This window comes from Pristis pectinata, chromosome 40 (genome assembly GCF_009764475.1).
Source record: "Pristis pectinata isolate sPriPec2 chromosome 40, sPriPec2.1.pri, whole genome shotgun sequence".
NCBI lineage: Eukaryota > Metazoa > Chordata > Chondrichthyes > Rhinopristiformes > Pristidae > Pristis > Pristis pectinata.
The window spans coordinates 2,026,399-2,046,974 of NC_067443.1; the positions used below are offsets into that span (position 1 = coordinate 2,026,399).

General features: G+C 56.0%; 1 protein-coding gene and 1 pseudogene across 1 annotated transcript in view; both read right to left on the bottom strand.

Moving 5' to 3' along the window:
- LOC127587393 (prelamin-A/C-like) overlaps positions 1-16,179 on the bottom strand; it is a 117,129-nt gene extending 100,950 nt beyond the window's left edge. Inside the window, exons 1-2 of the mRNA XM_052045692.1 lie at positions 16,059-16,179; positions 13,445-13,802 (exon numbers count right to left, since the gene is read on the bottom strand). Coding sequence (XP_051901652.1) covers positions 13,445-13,791 — 347 coding nt within the window. The 5' untranslated portion in view covers positions 13,792-13,802; positions 16,059-16,179. The remainder of the gene's footprint in view (positions 1-13,444; positions 13,803-16,058) is intronic.
- On the bottom strand, positions 16,168-18,149 carry LOC127587394 (basic proline-rich protein-like; annotated as a pseudogene).
- Positions 18,150-20,576: the final 2,427 nt, after the last annotated feature.

Below are 20,576 nucleotides of genomic sequence, written 5' to 3' on the forward strand. Positions count from 1 at the left end.
GTTTATTGTCTCTTGTACCAAGGTACAGTGGAAAAACTTGTCTAGCATACCCATCATACGGGTCAATTCATTACACAGTGCAGTTACATTGAGTTAGTACAGGGTGCACTGATGTAGTACAGGTAAAAACAATAACAGTACAGAGTAAAGTGTCACAGCTACAGAGAAAGTGCAGTGCAATAAGGTGTGAGGTCACAACAAGGTAGATCGTGAGGTCAGAGTCCATCTTATCATACAAAGGAACTGTTCAATAATCTTATCACAGTGGGATAGAAGCTGCCCTTAAGCCTTGTACCAACTCGATGCACTGATGTGACGAAGTGATCTGCATGGGTGGTATGCAAAACAGTTTTTTCACTGAACCTTGGTACACATGACAATAATAAACTAATTTACCAATACATCAAACTCTTTCCACTAACAGAACTACCCACCAGCTCTTAAACTGTGTTCCCTGGCACTCAAGCCAAAACTCGGATCCCATTAGCTGGGGAGTTTTGCTTCTGTCTCTGTACAGGTGGGAAGTCTCCCTTGAACTTCACAACACAAAACTGTTATGGCAATAATTCGACTGTTACTGGACTGAGCCACAGTCTCATTGGCTGCTTCACTCCAGTTACTGATAAACCTGAAAAAAAAGTTACTCAAAACCAGAACTTTTGTATTTAATACTGGGACAAAAACCAAGAACGCATCCAGGAATCAAAGTCCAATTGTTGAGTCTAGGCCTTGCACTGTTGCCGAGATCAGATTCTGGTTAATTTATTGCCTGTACAATTCACTATGCAAATGATATTCATACAGTATTTAACACCCACAAGTCAGGAAGCTCTCTTCTCAATGAGGAGACCATGTTGCCCAGATTAGAGGGCATGTGCCCTCTAATCCAGGCAGCATCATCTCCTCATCGGTTGGACAAACTTTGGTTGTTTTCTCTGGAGCAGCAGAGGCTGAGGGGAGACTTGATAGAGGTTTACAAGATTATGAGGGGCATAGATAGAGCAGACAGCTGGTATCCTCCACCCCACAGGGAGAAAATGCCCAATACCAGAGGGCATGCATTTAAGGAGAGAGGGGGCAAGTTTAAAGGAGGTGTGGGGCAAGTTTTTGTTTTAAAAATATACACACAGGGAGTAGTGGGTGCCTGGAATGTGCTGCCAGGGGTGGGGGTGGAGGCAGATACGATAGAGGGGTTTAAGAGGCTCTTAGATAGGCCCATGGATGTGCGGGGAATGGAGGGCGATGGACCACGTGCAGGCAGAAGGGATTAAGTGTCATTCGTTTGGCACAACATTGTGCGTCAAAGGGCCGGTTCCTGTTCTATGGAATTCCAGGGGGCTTTTAAGATACAGGGGGCTGACTGATGGGAGCAGACACCTCCCCCTCCACCCCCATCTGGTGTAGCCCACCCTACCTTGTGGAAGGAACCACCCAAACTAACTGCACCTGCCACTGGGTCAAAGATCCTGAGAAATACTTCGATACAGTAGGACAAGGTGGAGATCAAAAGCTCACAGGACTGGATTTAATGTTTAACATCCGTGGGGGGCAATGCAGATAGAGGTCATTACCGGATTTGTAACCTAGAGATGTTCATTGACTCTTGTGACATTGGAGAGGCCATTCAGCCCATTCCATCCCTTCATTTTAATCACACATGCCCACCGTGATTCCTTTAACCCACAAGGTACGGCAGCCATTTAACCCATAGTAGGGGTATTGAGGGTTTTGGGGAGGGAGGGTGGTGGTCGGTGGGGAGAAGGCGGGTGGGTGGATCCGAGTCCAAGGCCAGATCAACCATGATCTCATTGAATGGCAAAGCAGGCTTGACAGGCCAGATGGTCGGTCGGACACACACACCAGTGCCAGGAGGTCAGGATTGAATCCAGGTCTCTGGAGGTCCCTCCATAGCTGCTGCTTGACCTGCTGTGTTTAAGTCCTGTTTCAATTTCATAATTCTAGAGTCTGGATCAAAGACAGCAATGCAAACAATGAGGATTTTATTTCAATTAAATACACAGTTGAGTTAATGGCAAATCTGGAGCCGGTCTTGGTTGCAATATTCCATCTGGTTTGAAGGACCAAGCTATCAGACACACAGAAGTGACACCAGGACAAGAGCTGTAGCAATGAGGGGAAGGGACTGAGATGGAGAGAGGGACAAGATTTAAAGGTCAAGGTGTGTGGAGTGGCAGGAGGCTGAGATAAAAAAAGGTGAACAGGGGTTGATTTTAGTTTAAACAGAGAGTGAAGGCTCCAGTTCAGAATTGATCCAAGCCATTTGGTCTATCAAATCCATCAAGGACAAACTATCCAACCCCATTTCACTTCCAGTCCAGAAAAACAACTTAGTTACTCAACCAATTTTGCATTGAGTCCGTGCCTCATCAAGTGTGACATCAAATGCCTTTTGAAATACCACATCAGCCAGATCTCTCACTGAGATTTAATGATTATTTCATTGGAAAGTTCCAGCAAGATAACTTTCCGTCAACAATTCTATGCAGACTTCTGACCAATCCACACTTGTCCAAGTGACACAATCTCCCCAACACTAACTACACATTTCGTTTGAAAATTAATGCGATGTTTCCAGTCGCAGTCTCGAGGCACCAATGTTTGGGCCAGGGGTTCCAACTTCCCCTAGCAACCTTGCACATCTTCCATCTGGACCAGGGAGATTTACCCTGACTCAAGTACAATTCTTTATCCATTTTTAGAACCTCTGACATCTTTCACCGAGACTCAAGCATCAACTCGAGGACTGACGCGAGGCGCTCAATTAGTATCTTACTCATTCTCGAGTAATTTCCTTTTGCTTGGCACCCACCCCATGCAACTTTTTCCTGTTCTCATGCTTGTAGGATATTTCAATTGTCACAGTCATACAGCATAGAAACAGGCCATTCAGCCCTACTGGTCCATGCCAACCAGCTGACCATCTACACCAATCCCATTTCCCTGCATTTGGCCCATATTCCTCTATTCGTTACCTATTCAAGTTAATGAACAAGTGCTCTTTAGACTAATAGCATCTGCTTCTACCCTTCCTTTGGCAGCTTGTTCCTTAAACCCACCACCTCGTGTGGGGGCAGAAAAACTGCCCCTCAGATCTTTTAAATCTTTTCCCCTCTCACCTTAAACCTATGCCCTCTAGTCTTAGACTCCCCTATCCTAGGGAAAGCTATCTATACCCCTCAGTTTTAGGGGAATACAGGCCCTTCAGCCCGTGATGTTGTACTGACCGATATAAACCTACTCCATGATCAATCTAACCCTTCCATCCTACACAGCCAACAGCCCTCCATTTTTCTTGCATCCATGTGCCTATCCAGGAGTCTTAAATGTCCCTATTGTCAGTCTCTACCACCCCCAGCAGTGCATTCCAGGCACCCACCACTTAAAAAACCTCTGACATCTCCAAAACTTTCCTCCTGACCTTAAAACAGCCATCCTCTGGTATTGGCCATTACCACCCTGGGAAAAAGGTGCAGGCTGTCCACTATCTTATACACCTCTAATCCTGCATCACTCAATCTTCCCTCAAGGCATGCCCTCCAACCCAGGCAGCATCCTGGTAAATCTCCTCTGCACCCTCTCTAAAGCTTCCACATCCTTCCTATAATGGGACCACCAGAACTGAACACGATACTCCAAGTGCGGCCGAACCAGAGTTCTGTGGAGCTTCAGCATCACCTCGCGGCTCTCGAACTCAGTCCCTCAACAAGTGAAGTCCAGCACAGCGTATGCCTTCTTGACAACCCTATCCACTTGTGTGTTGATCCAACCAAGGTCACCTCCCGCAAGAACAAACAGCATCTCCTTATAACCACAGCCCTCTGTTCCAGGCAACACCCTGGTGAACCTCCTCTGCACTCTGTCGCATGACTGATTGGGGGGGGGGGGGGGGGGGAAGAATAAAAAAGGCAGAAACCCTCCCTACATTTGCCCACAGTGCAAGGGAACAGATGGCAATTTCTCCCTCTGTTACAGAGGGTGGAGTAAATGCGAACCAGTGAGGGTTGGAGGGCCACCCTCTAGACAACAGCAATACAAGCCCCCATTGTGGTCCACTCAATGCAAGTCAGGCTGGTTCACCATTGGACCAAGGCCAGCCTATGTACCCCAGAGGAACGGCACAAGTAGTAGAACTATTACTTGCGCCTTCGGAGACCCAGGTTCAATCTGACCCGGGTTCAATTCCGGCCACTGTCTGTAAGGAGCTTGTACGTTCTCCCCGTGTCTGCGTGGGTTTCCTCCGGGTGCTCCGGTTTCCTCCCACATTCTAAAGACGTACAGGTTAGGAAGTTGCGGGCGTGCTACATTGGCGCCGGAAGTGTGGCGACACTTGCGGGCTGACCCCAGAACCGCAAAAGATGCATCTCACTGTGTTTCGATGTACACGTGACGGATAGAGAGATGGCAAAGAGAAAGGATAGAGAGATGGCTGACCACTGCCATTGTGTGCATGGTGTTTGCATGTTCTCCCCATGATTGTGTGGGTTTGCCCTGAACCCCCTCAGTGCTCTGGTCTCCTCCCACACCCCAACGATGTGGGAACTAATCAGCTGCTGTAATTTGCCTCCCTAGTGTGTGGATAAGGGGGTAAAATCTGAGAGGGGGGGGGAAGAAGAGGAGGGCAGTAGATGGGAACACAGGGGGAATGAAGTGGGTATTAATACAAGTGGGTGGTGAGATGGGAAAACGATGATGCTGGAGGGAGGAACCCTGCAGGCTGGGCAGCATCTCTGGAGGGAGTGTTTTGGGTCAGGACCCTTCACCACAGACTGGGCAGAAGGGACTGTTTCCTTGCTGTACAGAACTAACGACAGGGTCCAAGTGATGGACACCAATTCCCAGTTTTACCATGTCAACTGTCACGGCCTTAGCTCCTTGGGTTGGTGGGGGTGGGGGTGGGGGTTGCTGGTGGGGAAATGAGGAGGAGCTTGGGGGGGGGGGGGGGGAGCGATACATTCACCACAGAACGGCCCAGAGTGCAGGCATGTCTCAGCAAGTCTTTGGGGAACTATTTTTAAAACCACATTCCATTAATAACATTTTGGATCAGGATCCTGGGACTGCTCCAAATGCAGCTTTCCTGGAACTGTCAGGAAGATCCAGGAGTCCGAGACGCTCACCATCTGGGGGAGGGGGGGTGGTAGCAGGGGAAAATGGGGGTTCAAGATCAAGCATGTGACATCACTGCAGCACTTGGACACGTCACCCGTGCTCTGTGCAGGGAGGCAGGAGGCCGGCCACACTGTCGGCTAGTCTGCCAGTGGCGCCGGTATCAGTGGCAGTCAGATGTTGACTGCTACCGCGGCCAAAGCCACCAATCAAATTTTATTAATCCCAACCAGGCCCCACCATCCACACTTCCAATGGACCCCACCCCATTCACTCCCAATTGACCCCACCCCTCCCCGTTCACTCCCAATGGGACCCCACCCCTTCCCATTTCATCGTCTTGCTCAGGAAAGACCATGGATCTGAAGGCTGGAATTTCATTGGATCCTCCCCCCACCCCAGCTCTATTCCCAGACCCAGGGGTGACACCAACACTGTCCTGAGATATATATATATATGTTTATACACTCCATGTTAAAAAGATAAACAGCCATCACAACCAGAAGGACAGGAAACGGAGTACAAAGCAGCAGTCACTTGGTGGGGGGTTAGGGGAGGGGGGAGGAGGGGTGACGTTGGCCTCCTGTCTCTCCCAGCTGTGGTTGGGCGCTGGGCGGAGGGTGGCTGCAAAGCTGGTTTCTGCAGCAGGAAACCCTGCCCATTCACCCAGCCTCTATTCTGAGCCCCTTATCTTTCACTCTTCATTTCTGAATGAACGCATTGATCGGCCCAAACAGCTGCCCCACCCCATGGCCGTCCCTCCTTCAGCTGTGGATACCATGGACCAAAACCCTTCACCTGCCCTGTTAACCCTTGGTAGGTGGGACATTAGGCCTTACCCAGCAGCTGACAGTGTGAAACACCCCCAACCATGGCCCCCTCCAGCTCCCACTTTCCCCAGTCTTTTGCAGAGGCACCACAGAAACATCCAATCCACATGCATCCCAGCTTGGTACGGCAACTGGTCCACCCAGGACCGCAGAGAGTTGTGGACACAGCTCGGCACATCACGGAAACTAGCCTCCCGTCTATCTACACTTCCCACTGCCTTGGGAAAGCAGCCAACATAATCAAAGACCCCTCTCACCCCAGACATTCTCTCTTCTCCTCCCCCCCATGCCGTCGGGCAGAAGATACAAAAAGCTTGAGAGCACGTAGCACCAGGCTCAAGGACAGCTTCTATCCCGCTGTTATCAGACTCTGTTCAAAAGATGAACTCTTGATCTCCCAATCTACCTCATTGTGGCCCTTGCACCTTATTGTCTGCCTGCACTGCACTCTCTGTAACTAACACTATTTCACGTTCTGTTATTGTTTTTACCTTGTACTATCTTGATGTGCTGAAATTATCTGTATGGACAGCATACAAAATGAAGTTTTCCCACTGTATCTTGGTACATGTTACAATAATAATTATAGTACAGAGAAGTGTATACAGTAAATCAAGGCTCACTGGCTCAGTTGTGTTGGGCTTGGCACAGGAAGATCCCACCCCAGAGGCAAGTGAATATTCGGCTTCCACAAATGGGACAGTCCACGCAGCGGTGGGACACCCACCCCCGCAACACCGCCTGCCAGGGGTCTCTCCCTGGCAACCCGTCAACACAAGGGAAAGATCTTCCTTGTTGACACAACTTGGCAAGAATCACCTTAACACCAATTAATGGGCCGGCAGTAGAAGGATAGAGCTCCTGAAACTTGGATGTGCACTCCCACTGGGACCCCTCCCCTCCCTATTTTCTCTTCCTTTGTTATCCAAGGGGACCCAACCTGCAAATTCCCAGCACCATAGACAGGACGTCCTCCATTCCCTAACCAGATGTCGGGAATTTCTTTTGGGGTGGGGGTGGTAGGAAGGAGAAGGGACCTTCACAGCTTGAGACCCTTGCCTTGGGAGTCGATCTCAGCACAACAAAATGTTAGCAGCTGGGGCCAACTGCATTTATTGGGCCTTCAACCGAGGCACCTCCCAAAGTGACAGGAAACTCGTTTCCAAGGGGAGTCCTTCCAAACTTTGCCCCGTCTCCAAGTGGGGGGGGGTGGGGGGGGGGGGGGGGGGGGGGGGGGGGGGGGGGGGGGGCAAACCATGAATTTCTGTAGCACCTCATACAACCAATGCAGTCGAAATGTTTTACCTGCTAAGGTGCAGGCTTTTTTCTTTGGGGTAGGGGAAAAAAAAATGGAGAATCTGGTTGTTGCAAACAAGGTCAGCATTTCTTACCCATCCCCCAACTCCGAGGTGTTGGCCAGCAAGTGTTATCTCTTGTAGCCCAGAATTGAAGTAGTGCACAGCATGATCCCACAGATTTAACATTTCCCTTGGCGACACCCAGCAAGAATGAATATTGCCTCCCTCCCCTACAAGAGGAACTTCACCCCCCCCCCCAAGATATCTTTATTAGTCACATGTACATCGAAACACAGTGAAATGCATCTTTTTGCGTAGAGTGTTCTGGGGGCAGCCCGCAAGTGTCGCCACGCTTCCGGTGCCAACATAGCACGCCCACAACTTCCTAACCCGTACGTCTGGAATGTGGGGGGAAACCGGAGCACCCGGAGGAAACCCACACAGACACAGGGAGAACATACAAACTCCTTACAGACAGTGGCCAGAATTGAACCCAGGTCGCTGGTGCTGTAAAGCATTACACTAGCCACTACACTATCATGCCTGCTCCCCCCCCCCCCCCCCCAGGGGAATTTCTGACTGCCAGTTTAACACCCCACTCAAGGCTCAGTACAGCATCACAGGTTCAGACTGTAGGTCCCAGAACCACTGAAATGAGGGCAAAAAAAAGTTGTCTATCCCCCAGCAAGACTGATGCCCCACATCAAACAGAGACCCCCCCCCAAAAAAAAAGCACAAGACCCACGGGTGAGATCTCCCCAGCATCAGTGGGGAGAGTTTGCAGAGAAGACAATTTAAACAATTCTTTGAGCAACTCCAGCAGCATTTACATAATTGGCTGGGATGTGAATGAAGGAATTGTTGAAACAGGGCGAGGCAAGGGTGTCACAAGCTGACAGGGTTACAACGTACGTTACTGGCCCAGGGCAGGGAGGGAGGGAGGAATGGTGATCCACCCACAGCTACTCCTACAACCGAGTTCATTGGCAGTCATGTGAGATCCTGAACGAATCAAGGACCTTATTTTGTTTTAAAATTTTAAAAAGGTTATCAGTTTCTGCATATTAATAAGGTGTGTTCAGGATAAACAAGGTTCCCCCACCCAGTGAATGAACACACCCAGCTATTATAATAGGAATAGTTCAAACTGGGCTTCCTTATTAAAAACACGTTCAACTTGTGCCAACTCAAGAGGAAAATCCTATCATTATGGCAACCCCCATTCACTTGGAGCTGATTCTCCCCACATTCCCAGACTAACCCTCTCACACACCAAAGGGGGCAATTCACAGCAGCTGATTAACCCACTGGCCCCGCAAGTCATTGGGAATGTGGGAGGTGGACTAAACAACCAGGGGAGAAGACCCACACGGACACAGGGAGAACGTGCAAACTCCACACAGACAGAGGTGGAGGTCGGGATCGAACCTGGGTCCCCGGAGCTGAGAGTTAGTGGCTCTACCCATTGCAGACCACCCGTTGTGAAGCAGTCGAGGATGGGACAGTGCTTACTTAAAAAAGGGACTGCGGGATTGGCTGGAGAACCAACTTATTGGAATTGGTTCATTGTTGTCACATGCACTGAGGTACAGCGAAAAGTTTTGCAACCCATCCACAGGTCATTTCTTCACATTGTACAGGGGAAAACAATAAAAAGTGTCCCAGCTACAGAGAAAGTGCAGTGCAGGCAGACAATAAGGTGCAAGGGCCACGGCGAGGTAGATTGTGAGGTCAAGAGACCATCTTATCGTTCAATAGTCTTATAACAGCAGGGGTAGAAGCTGCCCTTGGGCACCATTATGGGCTGGACTTTGGGCGGCTGCTTTTCATGGCAAAACCCCTTGGGAGGAAGGAGTCACCTAGGCAGAAAAGGCCTCGTTAATGAGAAGGGTTTCCAAGTCTTAATGAAGAGGTGAGGCAGAAGGGAGTTCTGGAGCACAGGTCCTAGAATTGGTGCATGAGTATGGGGGGGGGGGGGGGGGTGCAAAAAGATACCCCTGCTGCCATTGGAAGTCCTCAGTAGGTTACAGGGAAGTGGGGGGGGGGGGGGGGGGGGGGAAAATGAGATTGATTGGATTATCACAAGAACACAAACAGGCCCTTGCACCCACTGCGTACTCATTGATACTAATCCCATTCCATCCCCCCTGGGTGATTCAAGTGCTCATCCGGATACTTCAGTGTCGAAGTATCTCAATACCTCCACCTCCCCATCAGGCGGTGCATTCCAGATTCCAACCCCCTTCCCAGGGGAATGAATTCCTCCTCTGATACCCTTCACCCTCCAGATTTAGGAACCTCTGCCATGGGGAGAGTGAGCAAGTTCCTCACGATCACAACTATGGAGAGCTTATTTCTTGCTATTGCCTCATTCTGTACATTTAACTCAGGTCCTCTTCTCCCTGGGGGAGAGAGAGCGAGCGAGCCTCTCATTCAGGAGACACTTTCTCCTGAGCACTGTCGGGGGGGGGGGGGGGGGGGGGGGGGGGGGGGGGGGGGGGGTGGGGGAGAAAAAAATCTCCTCTGCATCCTCTCCGGTGCAGTCACCTCCTTCCTGTAGTGGTGACCAGAACTGCACCCAGTGTTCCAACTAAAAAAAAGTTGATGGGTTTTAAATGGTCTGTGCCATACAGAAATGGCAGACAAGGATTATAGTTTAGGGTTCTTCTGCCACTGGAGGGGGGAGGGCATGGGGTCAGACGAGGAAGCCCCTTAAATATTGTAAATACGGGATTGGGGTAGCCCCCCAGGGAGCCACGAGTGGCATCAGTGCTGTGGGTTTTTTTATTATATAAAAAAAGGTAACACTAATGATTGATCTGTATTGATTTGCACTGTTTTATTGTTGTATATAGTTGTTTTTTTTTTAAAAAGAGTAAAAAGTTTATTTTGAAATAATAGTAAAAAAGACAGCAGGTAAAATTTGGGTGCAGATAGCCCCTTTCCTTCCCTCACACTGACCTCCCATTCCAGGGACAGGCAGTTGAAGAGTCCCCCTGCAAACAGGAGGGAACCCCAGACCATCTCTCAAACTTCAACCGCCACCTTCAAAACAAAGTTTAATAATCAACAGCCTAAATATCTCCTTTGAGTGTCTGAATAGATTTTGAAAACACTCATGGAAAGCGCCACAGGGTGTTTCCCCCCCCCCCCCCCCCCCCCACTTATATCAATTTAAATTTTTTCCTTCACTAAACTGTCAAAGAACAAAGCGCTGGTTGATGTTTCCCCAACTCAGACCCTGCCACGGATGATACACAACTGGTCCTGCCGACAAAACAAGCTTCAGAAGTATTTACGACGTGGAGGTTCTGCCAGTAAGTCATTCCGGAGTCAGAGTGCCACACCCAGGCCCCAGCCTCGCATTCCCACAACCTCAACGAGTGCGCCAGACCTCGACAGGCAAGTAGAGCATCTCAAGGGTGTAATCAAAGCGCCAGAGGGGGGTTTTGGGGGAAAGGAGTAACAGCAGACAAGGTACAGAAGCAAGACTCTGCAGAGATTTAAAAGGGCCGTGCCCTTTTTAAATCTCAGGGCTGCTTTTATGAATGTTTTCCTGTGTTGTAATAAAAAGATTCAAATGACAACAAGTCAGAACTTCAGAGGACTTGAGCAACTGCACATTCACCTCTAATGGAAACTAGAGACCATTCAGCCCACTGTACTAGCCATTTGAGGGAAAAACAAAGTTCAACTGCCTCACAGCATATCACACTGACACATTCTCCATTCCTTCCCCTCTAACCAACCAGACACCACACCCCACTCAAACATTTTATCCAGCTTCCTCCAAGGTCACTACAGTACAGGCCCTTTAGCCCACAATGTTGTGCCGACATTTTATCCTGCTCTAAGATCTATCTAACCCTTCCCTCCCAAATACCCCTCCATTTCTCGATCATTCATGCGTCTAAGAGCCTCCTCAATGTCCCTAATGTATCTGCCCCCACAGCCTCTGCCAGCAGTGCGTTCCACACACCCACCACCCTCTGTAAAAGAAAAACTTCCCCCTGACATCTCCCTTATACCTTCCTCCAATCACCTTAAAATTATGTCCCCTCGTGTTAGCCATTGTCACCCTGGGGAAAAAGTCTGACTGTCCACTTGATCTATGCCTCTTGTACACCTCTCATCCTCCTCCTCAAAGAGAAAAGCCCTAGCTTGCTCAACCTATCATTTATTAACTTATGAGGATAATGTGAACACAGTAGACATTGTGGCAGTTCCTTAACTCTGCATTTCATCCCAATGTTACAGGAACATCAGACAAACTTCAACACCAGGCCACATCAGTTGTGCTGGGGGGGGTAGAATCTGATACTGGATCAGAGATGGAGCATCTTGATGTGGGGGAAGGGGGAGGGGGTGGGTGGAGAGCGAATTCTAGAGCTCGGGGCCCAGGCAGAGCAATCGGAATCTGGGACAGTTGGGAAGGTCGGAATTGCATGGATTTAAGTGGCACCTTGAAGCCAGAGTCAGGGGAGAGTTGGGAGGGGATTTGAATGCAAAAAAAGTGTTCCTCAGTTGGAAGGCAGGTGCAGGAGTGAAGCGACTTGGAGCAAGTTGTGTAGGGGGCCAAGTACTGGGAAGTCTCCTCACCTTTTCAGTGAGTGGGAGCATTTGCATCCACAAGTTAAGAAAAGCATCAGCTCATCAGGGGAAAACAGAGCATGCCTCATGAAAGCAGGTTGAGGGAACTGGGCCTTTTCTCCTTGGAGCGACGGAGGACGCAGGGAGGACCTGATAGAGCTGTATAAGATGAGAGGCTTTGATCGTGTGGATTGTCAGAGGCTTTTCCCCAGGGCTGAAATGGTGGCCACAAGAGGACACAGGTTGAAGGTGCTGGGGAGTAGGTACAGAGGAGATGTCAGGGGTAAGTTTTTTCCTCAGAGAGTGGTGAGTGCGTGGAACGGGCTGCCGGCAACAGTGGTGGAGGCGGATACGTTAGGGCCTTTTAAGAGACTTTTGGATAGGTACACGGGGCTGAGAAAAAGAGGGCTATGGGCCTGGAAGGTAGGGACATGTTCGGCACAGCTTTGTGGGCCGAAGGGCCTGAATTGTGCTGGAGGTTTTCTGTTTCTATGAAATGCAGTATCGCTGGTACTCCCTCACAGGGGAGGGCCTGCCTCTGCATGGGATAGTTGAGGCAAAGATCACACAAGGTTAAAACTACCCGAAACCCTTTCAAGACACTGGAATCTGGAGCTCAATCCACAGAGTTCCTCCAGTAGTTCTATTTTTCCCCTTTAGCTTCTTTCTAAAGGAAGAAAAATAGGGGTCTATATGGGAGGGAAGGGTTCAATAGATCTTAGAGCAGGATAAAATATCAGCACAACATTGTGGGCCGAAGGGCCTGTACTGTAGAGTTCTATATTCTAAGATGGAGCAGGAGGCAAGCTCCTGTGAGGGAGTCTTATTAAAATGGAAGAGGATTGGAGGGGGAAAGGATTGACTGATTAAGGTGGTCAATGCAACAGGTTGTAACACAGGACAGGGGAAAGCACTCGGTATCCAGAACAGTCAGCAACTAAACCTCGAGATCTCTCTCCATCTAACAATATTAGAGAGAGGGGGGGGACACACTCTCAGAAGAGGTTCAGTTGCCGACCATTCTGAGGGTTCCCTTCCCCCCAGTAGGAAAGGTTTAGAGGGATAGGGGCCAAAATGGGACCAGTTTAGATGGACATCTTGGTTGGCATAGAGTCATACAGCACAGAAGTGACCCTTTGGCCTATCTGGTCAAGATACCCATCTAAGCTGGTCTAACTTACCCACATTTGGCCCCCATCCCTCTACACAATATCCATGTACCTGTCTTTTGACTGTTAGTGTACCTGCCTCAACCATTTCCTCTGGCAGCTCATGCCATCTACAGGTCACTGCCCAGGTGAAAAAGTTGCCCCTTATTTGTGCTAAGGGGTGGGGGCAGGGACTAGATGGGCCAAAGGGCCTGTTTTCATGCTGTATTAGTCTACAACTCTACAAGCCTGTGACCTCCCTAACAGTTCCTTCAAATAATTCTGATACCCCTGCCTCCAGTTACTGGCCAATTCCAATAGATCTTTGGGAATGGGTAGTAAGTAGCTCACCCAACCCCTCTCAGACCACAGCACCCACAAGCCCCAGAGATGGGACGTCGGGGGGAGGGGAGGGAGCAAGACGGCCACGGGTCAACACAGGGGCACCTACCGGGTCTTGAGCTCGTTGAATTCCTCCCTGAGCTTGCCCAACTCCAACTGCAGCCGGGCCTTCTCCTTGGCCACGTTGTCCAGGGTCTTCCTGGCATCAGCTAGCTCCGTCTCATACATGGCCTTGATGTTGACCACCTCGCGGCTGGTGGTCTCCTCGGACTCGGTGATGCGGAGCCGCAGCCCGGCATTCTCCAGCTCCAGTGAGCGGACCTTGTCGATGTAGACGGCCAGGCGGTCATTGAGGTTCTGCAAGTCCTCCTTCTCCTGGAGGCGACTGATCTTGGTAGGACTGAGCGGGGTGGAGGCGTTCGAGCGGCTGACCCGCTTCTGACCTGGGGTCTGCATCTTAGCACGGGCTGAGGAAGAAAGTGGGGGGAAGGCACACATCAGAGGCGAGGCAATCCAACCTTCCCAACGTGGATGTAGCGGGTTGGATGGCCCCAACCACAAATGCAACCTGCATCCAATGGAGTACCAGCGTGGGACTCAAGGTAGCACATCTGCACACAGCAAGATCCCACAGAAAGCCAAGGGAGTGTACGTTGCAACACGAGGCATGGGGGGGGGGGGGGGTGGCCCCATCGCACCACATCCAATGGAGGACTAGTGTGGGACTCCAGGCAGCCCATCCACACACTGCAAGATCCCATTACCACAGACACTATTTGCAAACTCCCTACCAAACCCTCTCCAGCTCAGGCACCCACCCAGATGCCATGGACACTGGTTACACCCAGCCCCCCGGGGTCTCCCTCAACCCAGCTGGTTGCACCCACTGCAGCACCCAAGGGTGCTGGGGACCACGCACAGGCCAGCGAGTGGAGTGGTGGGGGTTGGGGGTAAGAAGAAGGGTCCCATCGCACACCAACACAACAAATTAGCCCTCCAGTTACAAACGTGTGGCTGCCTCTGGGGACTGCATGAGGCTACGGCAAGATTTTCCCCTCTCCTCCCTCCCCTCAAAAGGCATCTGGGTGTCCTACAGCTAAACCTAGGCACCATGTTTCTGGAGCAGGGGAAATATTGGCCAAACAAGGGGGGGGGGGGGGGTGGGAAGAAGTAGGGGCAGCAAAGTTTCACACAGAACTCAACTTTTGATTCAATACCCCACCTGAGAATGCCCCCACTTGCTCGCACATTGGTCAGCTAAAGGGTCCCAGACCCAAAACATTAACCGTTCACCCCTCTCTGCAGAAGTTGCCCGACCTGCTCCTAACACTTCCCGCCCCCCACAATGAGAACGCACAGCTCACAAGAGTGGAAACTCAAAGGACAGGAGAGAGAGAACGAGAGAGAAAGTGAAAGAGAGAATAAGAACAGACAGGGTGGTACTGAGCCGTCAAGCCACTAGTACATACACCGAGAGCCAAATACCCTCTGTACAGAGGGGAAGGAGTCAAATTACACCTCAAAGAGAGGGTTAATATCACAAAAAGCGAGTAGAGGCATTAATTTGGGAAGTGGGGCAAAACAGAAGGGTATCAGGCAGTTGCAGGTGGGGGGGGGGGGGATGCAAACAAGGGCAGGATTCACCGACGATGGCCGAGGGCAATGGAAGTCAGAGAGGCAGGGACGTACCCCGCAGGCAGGGAGTGGCAGGAGGGAGAGACAGGAGGGAGTGTCGTGAGACAGAGGCAGTGTGCCAGTTGATTCCAACACAGGACATTTGGTGGGGGGGGGGGGGGGGGGGGGGGGGGGGGGGGGTTGGTGTGGGAAGAAGGCAGGGCAGCAGGAGGGAACCCTCAGCAACACACTCACCAGGAAACATTCAGTAACAACTTCCCACCCCCTGCAATCCCATGAACCCCACACTCTTCCCCCCTCCCACACACAACCCCCCCCCCAGGAGCTCAGAACCCACTGCCCCAACTCCCATTTACCCTGTACACCAGCCAGTTAAAAAAACACTCCCCCACCAAAAAAAAAACCTCACCCCAGTCCCACACTCCCTCATCCCAGTAACCCCCCCACCCAATCATACCCATCACCTCACTCCCTAATCCTTGCCCCGACACCCCAACTGCACACCTTCTCAATCACAGTAACCCCACTCGCACCATCCCCACAACCCCAGAATCACTCCACACCCCCTCAGTCACCACAGCCCCACCCCAAGACCACCCCCTTCCCTTGACCCAGTCACCTCACCAACACCTGGATCTACTCATCACCCCACAGCCCCTCCTACCCCAGTAACCCCCCCCCCTCCCCCCGACACCTCCCAACAGGCCAGCCACACACACCTGGGCCAAGTATCTCCCCACACCCAAGCCCCACAGCCCCTGCTCTTCACCCACCACCCTGTAACACCCCCCCCCAACTAACACCCAAGCCCAGAGTCACTACACACCCAGTTACCCCACCCCCACCCCAACACACTCCTGTTCCTCCCTACCTCAGCAGCCCTACACCTGCTCAGTTACAACTGACACTATTTGCAGACGCCCTGCCAACCCCTCCCCAGCTCAGGCACCCACCCAGATGCCAGGGACCCGGCCCGGGTCACGCCCAGCCCAGCACCCTGGGGTCTCCCTCAACCCAGCTGGTTGCACCCACCACAGCACCCAAGGGTGCTGGGGGACCATGCATAGGGCGGCGAGTGGAGGCCTTACCTAGGACCTGGCGTGAGTAGTGACTGTCGACGTGTGTGGGTGTGAGCAACAGAGGCGGCTCGGGCAGGGATCCCGGCGAAGGTGCCGTTCAGTCCCTGGGTCGCTCCATTTAAAGGGCCGGGAGAGGGGGCGGGGCCCGAGGCGGCCGGCCGCCCGCCAGCGACATTCGGATTGGCGGCGCCCGTCTGACCGACGTCCGGCTCGACCAATGGGCGGCGGGTATCTTGACAGTCAGGAGTCGAAGCCAAAACTCAACCCACGTCAAGTGGTGAAGGTCACGGGAGGGGAGGGGAGGGGACGGGAGGGGAGGGGACGGGACGGGAGGGGACGGGAGGGGAGGGGAGGGGACGGGAGGGGAGGGGCGGGGAGGGGACGGGAGGGGAGGGGAGGGGAGGGGGGGAGGGGGGGGAGGAGGGGGAGGAGGGGGAGGAGGAGAGGGGAGGGGAGGGGGGAGAGGGGGGAGGGGAGGGAGGGGGGGAGAGGGGGGAGGGGAGAGGGGGGAGAGGGGGGGAGGGGAGAGGGGGAGAGGGGGGAGGGGGGGGAGGGGAGGGGGGGGAGAGGAGGGAGGGGGGGGAGAGGAGGGAGGGGGGAGGGGGGGGAGGGGGGGAGAGGGGGGGGGGAGGGGGGGGGGGGGAGGGGAGGGGGGGAGAGGGGGGGAGGGGAGGGGGGGGAGAGGGGGGGAGGGGAGGGGGGGGAGAGGGGGGGAGGGGAGGGGGGGGAGAGGGGGGGAGGGGAGGGGGGGGAGAGGGGGGGAGGGGAGGGGGGGGGAGAGGGGGGGAGAGGGGGGGAGGGGGGGGGGAGAGGGGGGGAGGGGAGGGGAGGGGGGGGAGAGGGGGGAGGGGAGGGGAGGGGAGGGGGGAGAGGGGAGGGGGGAGGGGGGAGAGGGGGGGAGAGAGGAGGGGGGAGAGGGGGGGAGAGGGGAGGGGAGGAGGAGGAGGAGGAGGAGGGACGGAAGGAAGAGGAGGGGGGAAGAGGAGGGAGGAGGGGGAGGGAGGGAGGAGGGGGAGGGAGGGAGGAGGAGGAGGGGGAGGGAGGGAGGAGGGGAGAGGGAGGGAGGGAGGGAGGGAGGAAGGGGAGGAGGGAGAGGGGAGGGGAGGGGGGAGGAGGGGGGGGAGGAGGGGGAGGAGGGGAGGAGGGAGGAGGGGGAGTAGGGGAGGGGAGGGGGAGGAGGGGAGGGGAGGGGGGAGGAGGGGAGGAGGGGAGGGGAGGGGGGAGGAGGGGAGGAGGGGAGGGGAGGGGGGAGGAGGGGAGGAGGGGAGGGGGGAGGGGGGAGGAGGAGAGGGGAGGGGAGGGGGGAGGGAGGGGAGAGGGGAGGGGAGGGGAGGGGGGAGAGGGGGGAGGGGAGGGGGGGGAGGGGGGGGAGGGGGGAGAGGGGGGAGTGGAGGGGGGAGAGGGGGGAGGGGAGGGGGGAGAGGGGGGGAGGGGAGGGGAGGGGGGAGAGGGGAGGGGGGAGAGGGGGGGAGAGGGGGGAGAGGGGAGGGGAGGAGGAGGAGGAGGAGGAGGAGGGACGGAAGGAAGAGGAGGGGGGAAGAGGAGGAGGAGGGGGAGGGAGGGAGGAGGAGGAGGGGGAGGGAGGAGGGGAGAGGGAGGGAGGGAGGGAGGAAGGGGAGGAGGGAGAGGGGAGGGGAGAGGGAGGGAGGGGGGAGGGGGGAGGGAGGGAGGGGAGGAGGGGAGGGGGGGAGGGAGGAGGGAGGGGGGGAGGGAGGGAGGAGGGAGGGGGGAGGGAGGAGGGAGGGGGAGGGAGGAGGGGGGGAGGGAGGAGGGAGGGGGGAGGGAGGAGGGAGGGGGAGGGAGGAGGGGGGGGAGGGAGGGGGGAGGGAGGAGGGAGGGGGAGGGAGGAGGGGGGGAGGGAGGAGGGAGGGGGAGGGAGGGAGGAGGGAGGGAGGGGGGAAGGAGGGAGGAGGGAGGGAGGGGGAAGGAGGGAGGGAGGGGAGGGAGGGGGGAGGGAGGCGAGGGAGGAGGGAGGAGGGAGGGAGGGGGGAAGGAGGGAGGGAAGGGGGGAGGAAGGAGGAGGGGAGGAGGGAGGGGGGAAGGAGGAGGGGAGGGGGGAAGGAGGAGGGGAGGGGGAGGGAGGGAGGAGGGGAGAGGAGAGGGAGGGAGGAGGGGGAGGGGGGAAGGGGAGGAGGGGGAGGGAGATGAGAAGGGAGGGGAGGGAGAGGGGAGGGGAGAGGGAGGGAGGAGGGGGAGGGAGGAAGGGGAGGAGGGAGGGGAGAGGGAGAGGGGAGGGAGAGGGGAGGAGGGGAGGGGAGAGGGAGGGCGAGGGGGGGAGAGGGGGGTGGGGAGTGAGAGAGGAGGAGGAGGAGGGGGGAGAGTGGGGTGGGGAGGAGGAGGAGGAGGGACGGAAGGAAGAGGAGGGGGGAAGAGGAGGGAGGAGGAGGAGGGAGGGAGGAGGGGAGAGGAGAGGGAGGGAGGAGGGGGAGGGAGGAAGGGGGGGAGGGAGGAGGGGAGAGGGAGGGAGGGAGGAGGGGAGAGGAAGGGGGGAGGGAGGAGGGAGGGAGGAAGGAGGGAGGGAGGGGGGAAGGAGGGGAGGGGGAGGGAGGAAGGGGAGGATGAGAAGGGAGGGGAGGGGAGAGGGAGGGAGGAGGGAAGGAGGGAGGGAGGGGGGAAGGAAGAGGGGAGGGGGAGGGAGGGAGGAGGGGAGAGGGAGGGAGGAGGGGGAGGGAGGAAGGGGAGGAGGGGGAGGGAGATGAGATGGGAGGGGAGGGAGAGGGGAGGGAGGAGGGGGAGGGAGGAGGGGGAGGGAGGAAGAGGAGGAGGGAGGGGGGAGGGAGATGAGGAGGGGAGGGGAGAGGGGAGGAGAGAGGGAGGGAGGAGGGAAGGAAAGAGGGAGGGAGGGGGAAGGAGGAGGGGAGGGGGAGGGGGGAGGGGGTGGTGGAGGGGGAGGGGGGAGGTAGAGGAGAAGGGGGCGGTAGGGAGGGAGGGGAGAAGGGGGGAGGTAGGGAGGGAGGGCAGGAGGGATGGAGGGGAGGGGGAGGAGTGGAGGGGAGGAAGGAGGGAGGGGAGGGGGAGAGGGAGGAGGGAAGGGAGGGGGAAGGAAGGAGGGAGGGGGAAGGAGGGGGGAGGGGGAGGGAGGGGTGGGAGGGGGCGAGGGGTAGGGAGGGGGAGGGAGAAGGGAGCGAGTTGGGGAAGGAAGGAGGACGAGGAGGGAGGGAGGGGGAGGAGGGAGGGAGAGGGAGGGAGGAAAGAGAGGGGGAAGGAGGAGGTGGAGGGGGACGGAAGGAGGGAGGGAGACGGAGGGAGGGGAGGGTGAGGGAGTGAGAGGATAGAGTGAGGGGGACGAGGGAGGGAGGGAGAAGGATCAGGATGGGGAGGCAGAAGGAGGGGGGAATGAAGAGGGAGGGGGAGGAGGGGGTGGGAGGGGGACGGGGAGGAAGGGGGAGGGAGTGGAGGGGGACGGGGAGGAAGGGGGAGGGAGTGGAGGGGGACGGGGAGGAAGGGGGAGGGAGTGGAGGGGGACGGGGAGGAAGGGGGAGGGAGTGGAGGGGGACGGGGAGGAAGGGGGAGGGAGTGGAGGGGGTGGGAGGGGGACGGGGAGGAAGGGGGAGGGAGTGGAGGGGGTGGGAGGGGGACAGGGAGGAAGGGGGAGGGAGTGGAGGGGGTGGGAGGGGGACGGGGAGGAAGGAGGAGGAGGGGAAGAGGGGTGGGGGAAGCAGAGGGAGGGGAAGGACGGTGGGGAGAGGGGGAGGGAGGGTGGGGAGGGGAAGGGACGAAGGGTGGGGAAGGGGGAGGGGTAAGGAGAGGGGGATTGGGGAGAGGAGGGGGAATGGAGTGGGGAGGGGGGATAGGCAGGGGGGGAGGGGGAGAGAGGGGTGGGGAGGGAGGGGAGGGGAGGGGTAGGGGTGGAGGGGAGGAAGGGGGATGGATGGGGAAGGGAGGGGGAGGGAGGAGGAGGGAGCGTAGGGAGGGGTGAGTGTGGGAAGGGAGGGGGAGGAGTTTGAAGGGGTGGAGGAGGGAGGGTGGGGAGGGGAGGGAGAGAGGTAGGGGTGGAGGCACAGAGAGGGGACGAGGGAGGGAGGGGGAGCAAGGGGGGAGGGTGGGGAGGTGGGGGGTGAGAAGCGAGGGGGTGAAGGGGAGGAGGGAGGGAGGAGGGGGAGGTAGGGAGGGGTAGTGAGGGGCGGGGGGAGGGAGGCAGAGGGACGGAGTAGGGGAGGGACGGAAGTAGTGGGGAGAGGGTGGGGGGAGGGAGGAGGGGGAAGAGGGGGAGGGAGGTTGTAAGGGAGGGGAGGGATTAAGGGGGTGGGAGGGGATGGGGGAAGGAGGGGGCATGGATGGAGAGGGAGGGCTGAGGGGGGATATACAGGAGGGAGGGAGAGGGAGTGAGGGGCAGGGTGAGGGGAGGCGGCGAGTGGGGAGGAAGGAGGGAAGGAGTGGGGGAGGTGTGGGGCGAGGGGTGGAGGGGTTGGCGTGAGGGGGATGTGGGAGGGAGGGGGTAGGGGAAGTGGTTTGGGGAGGGGGAGAGGTTGGAGGGGGACGGGGAAGGAGGGAGGGGGAGGGAGTGGGAGGGAGGGGGAGGGAGTG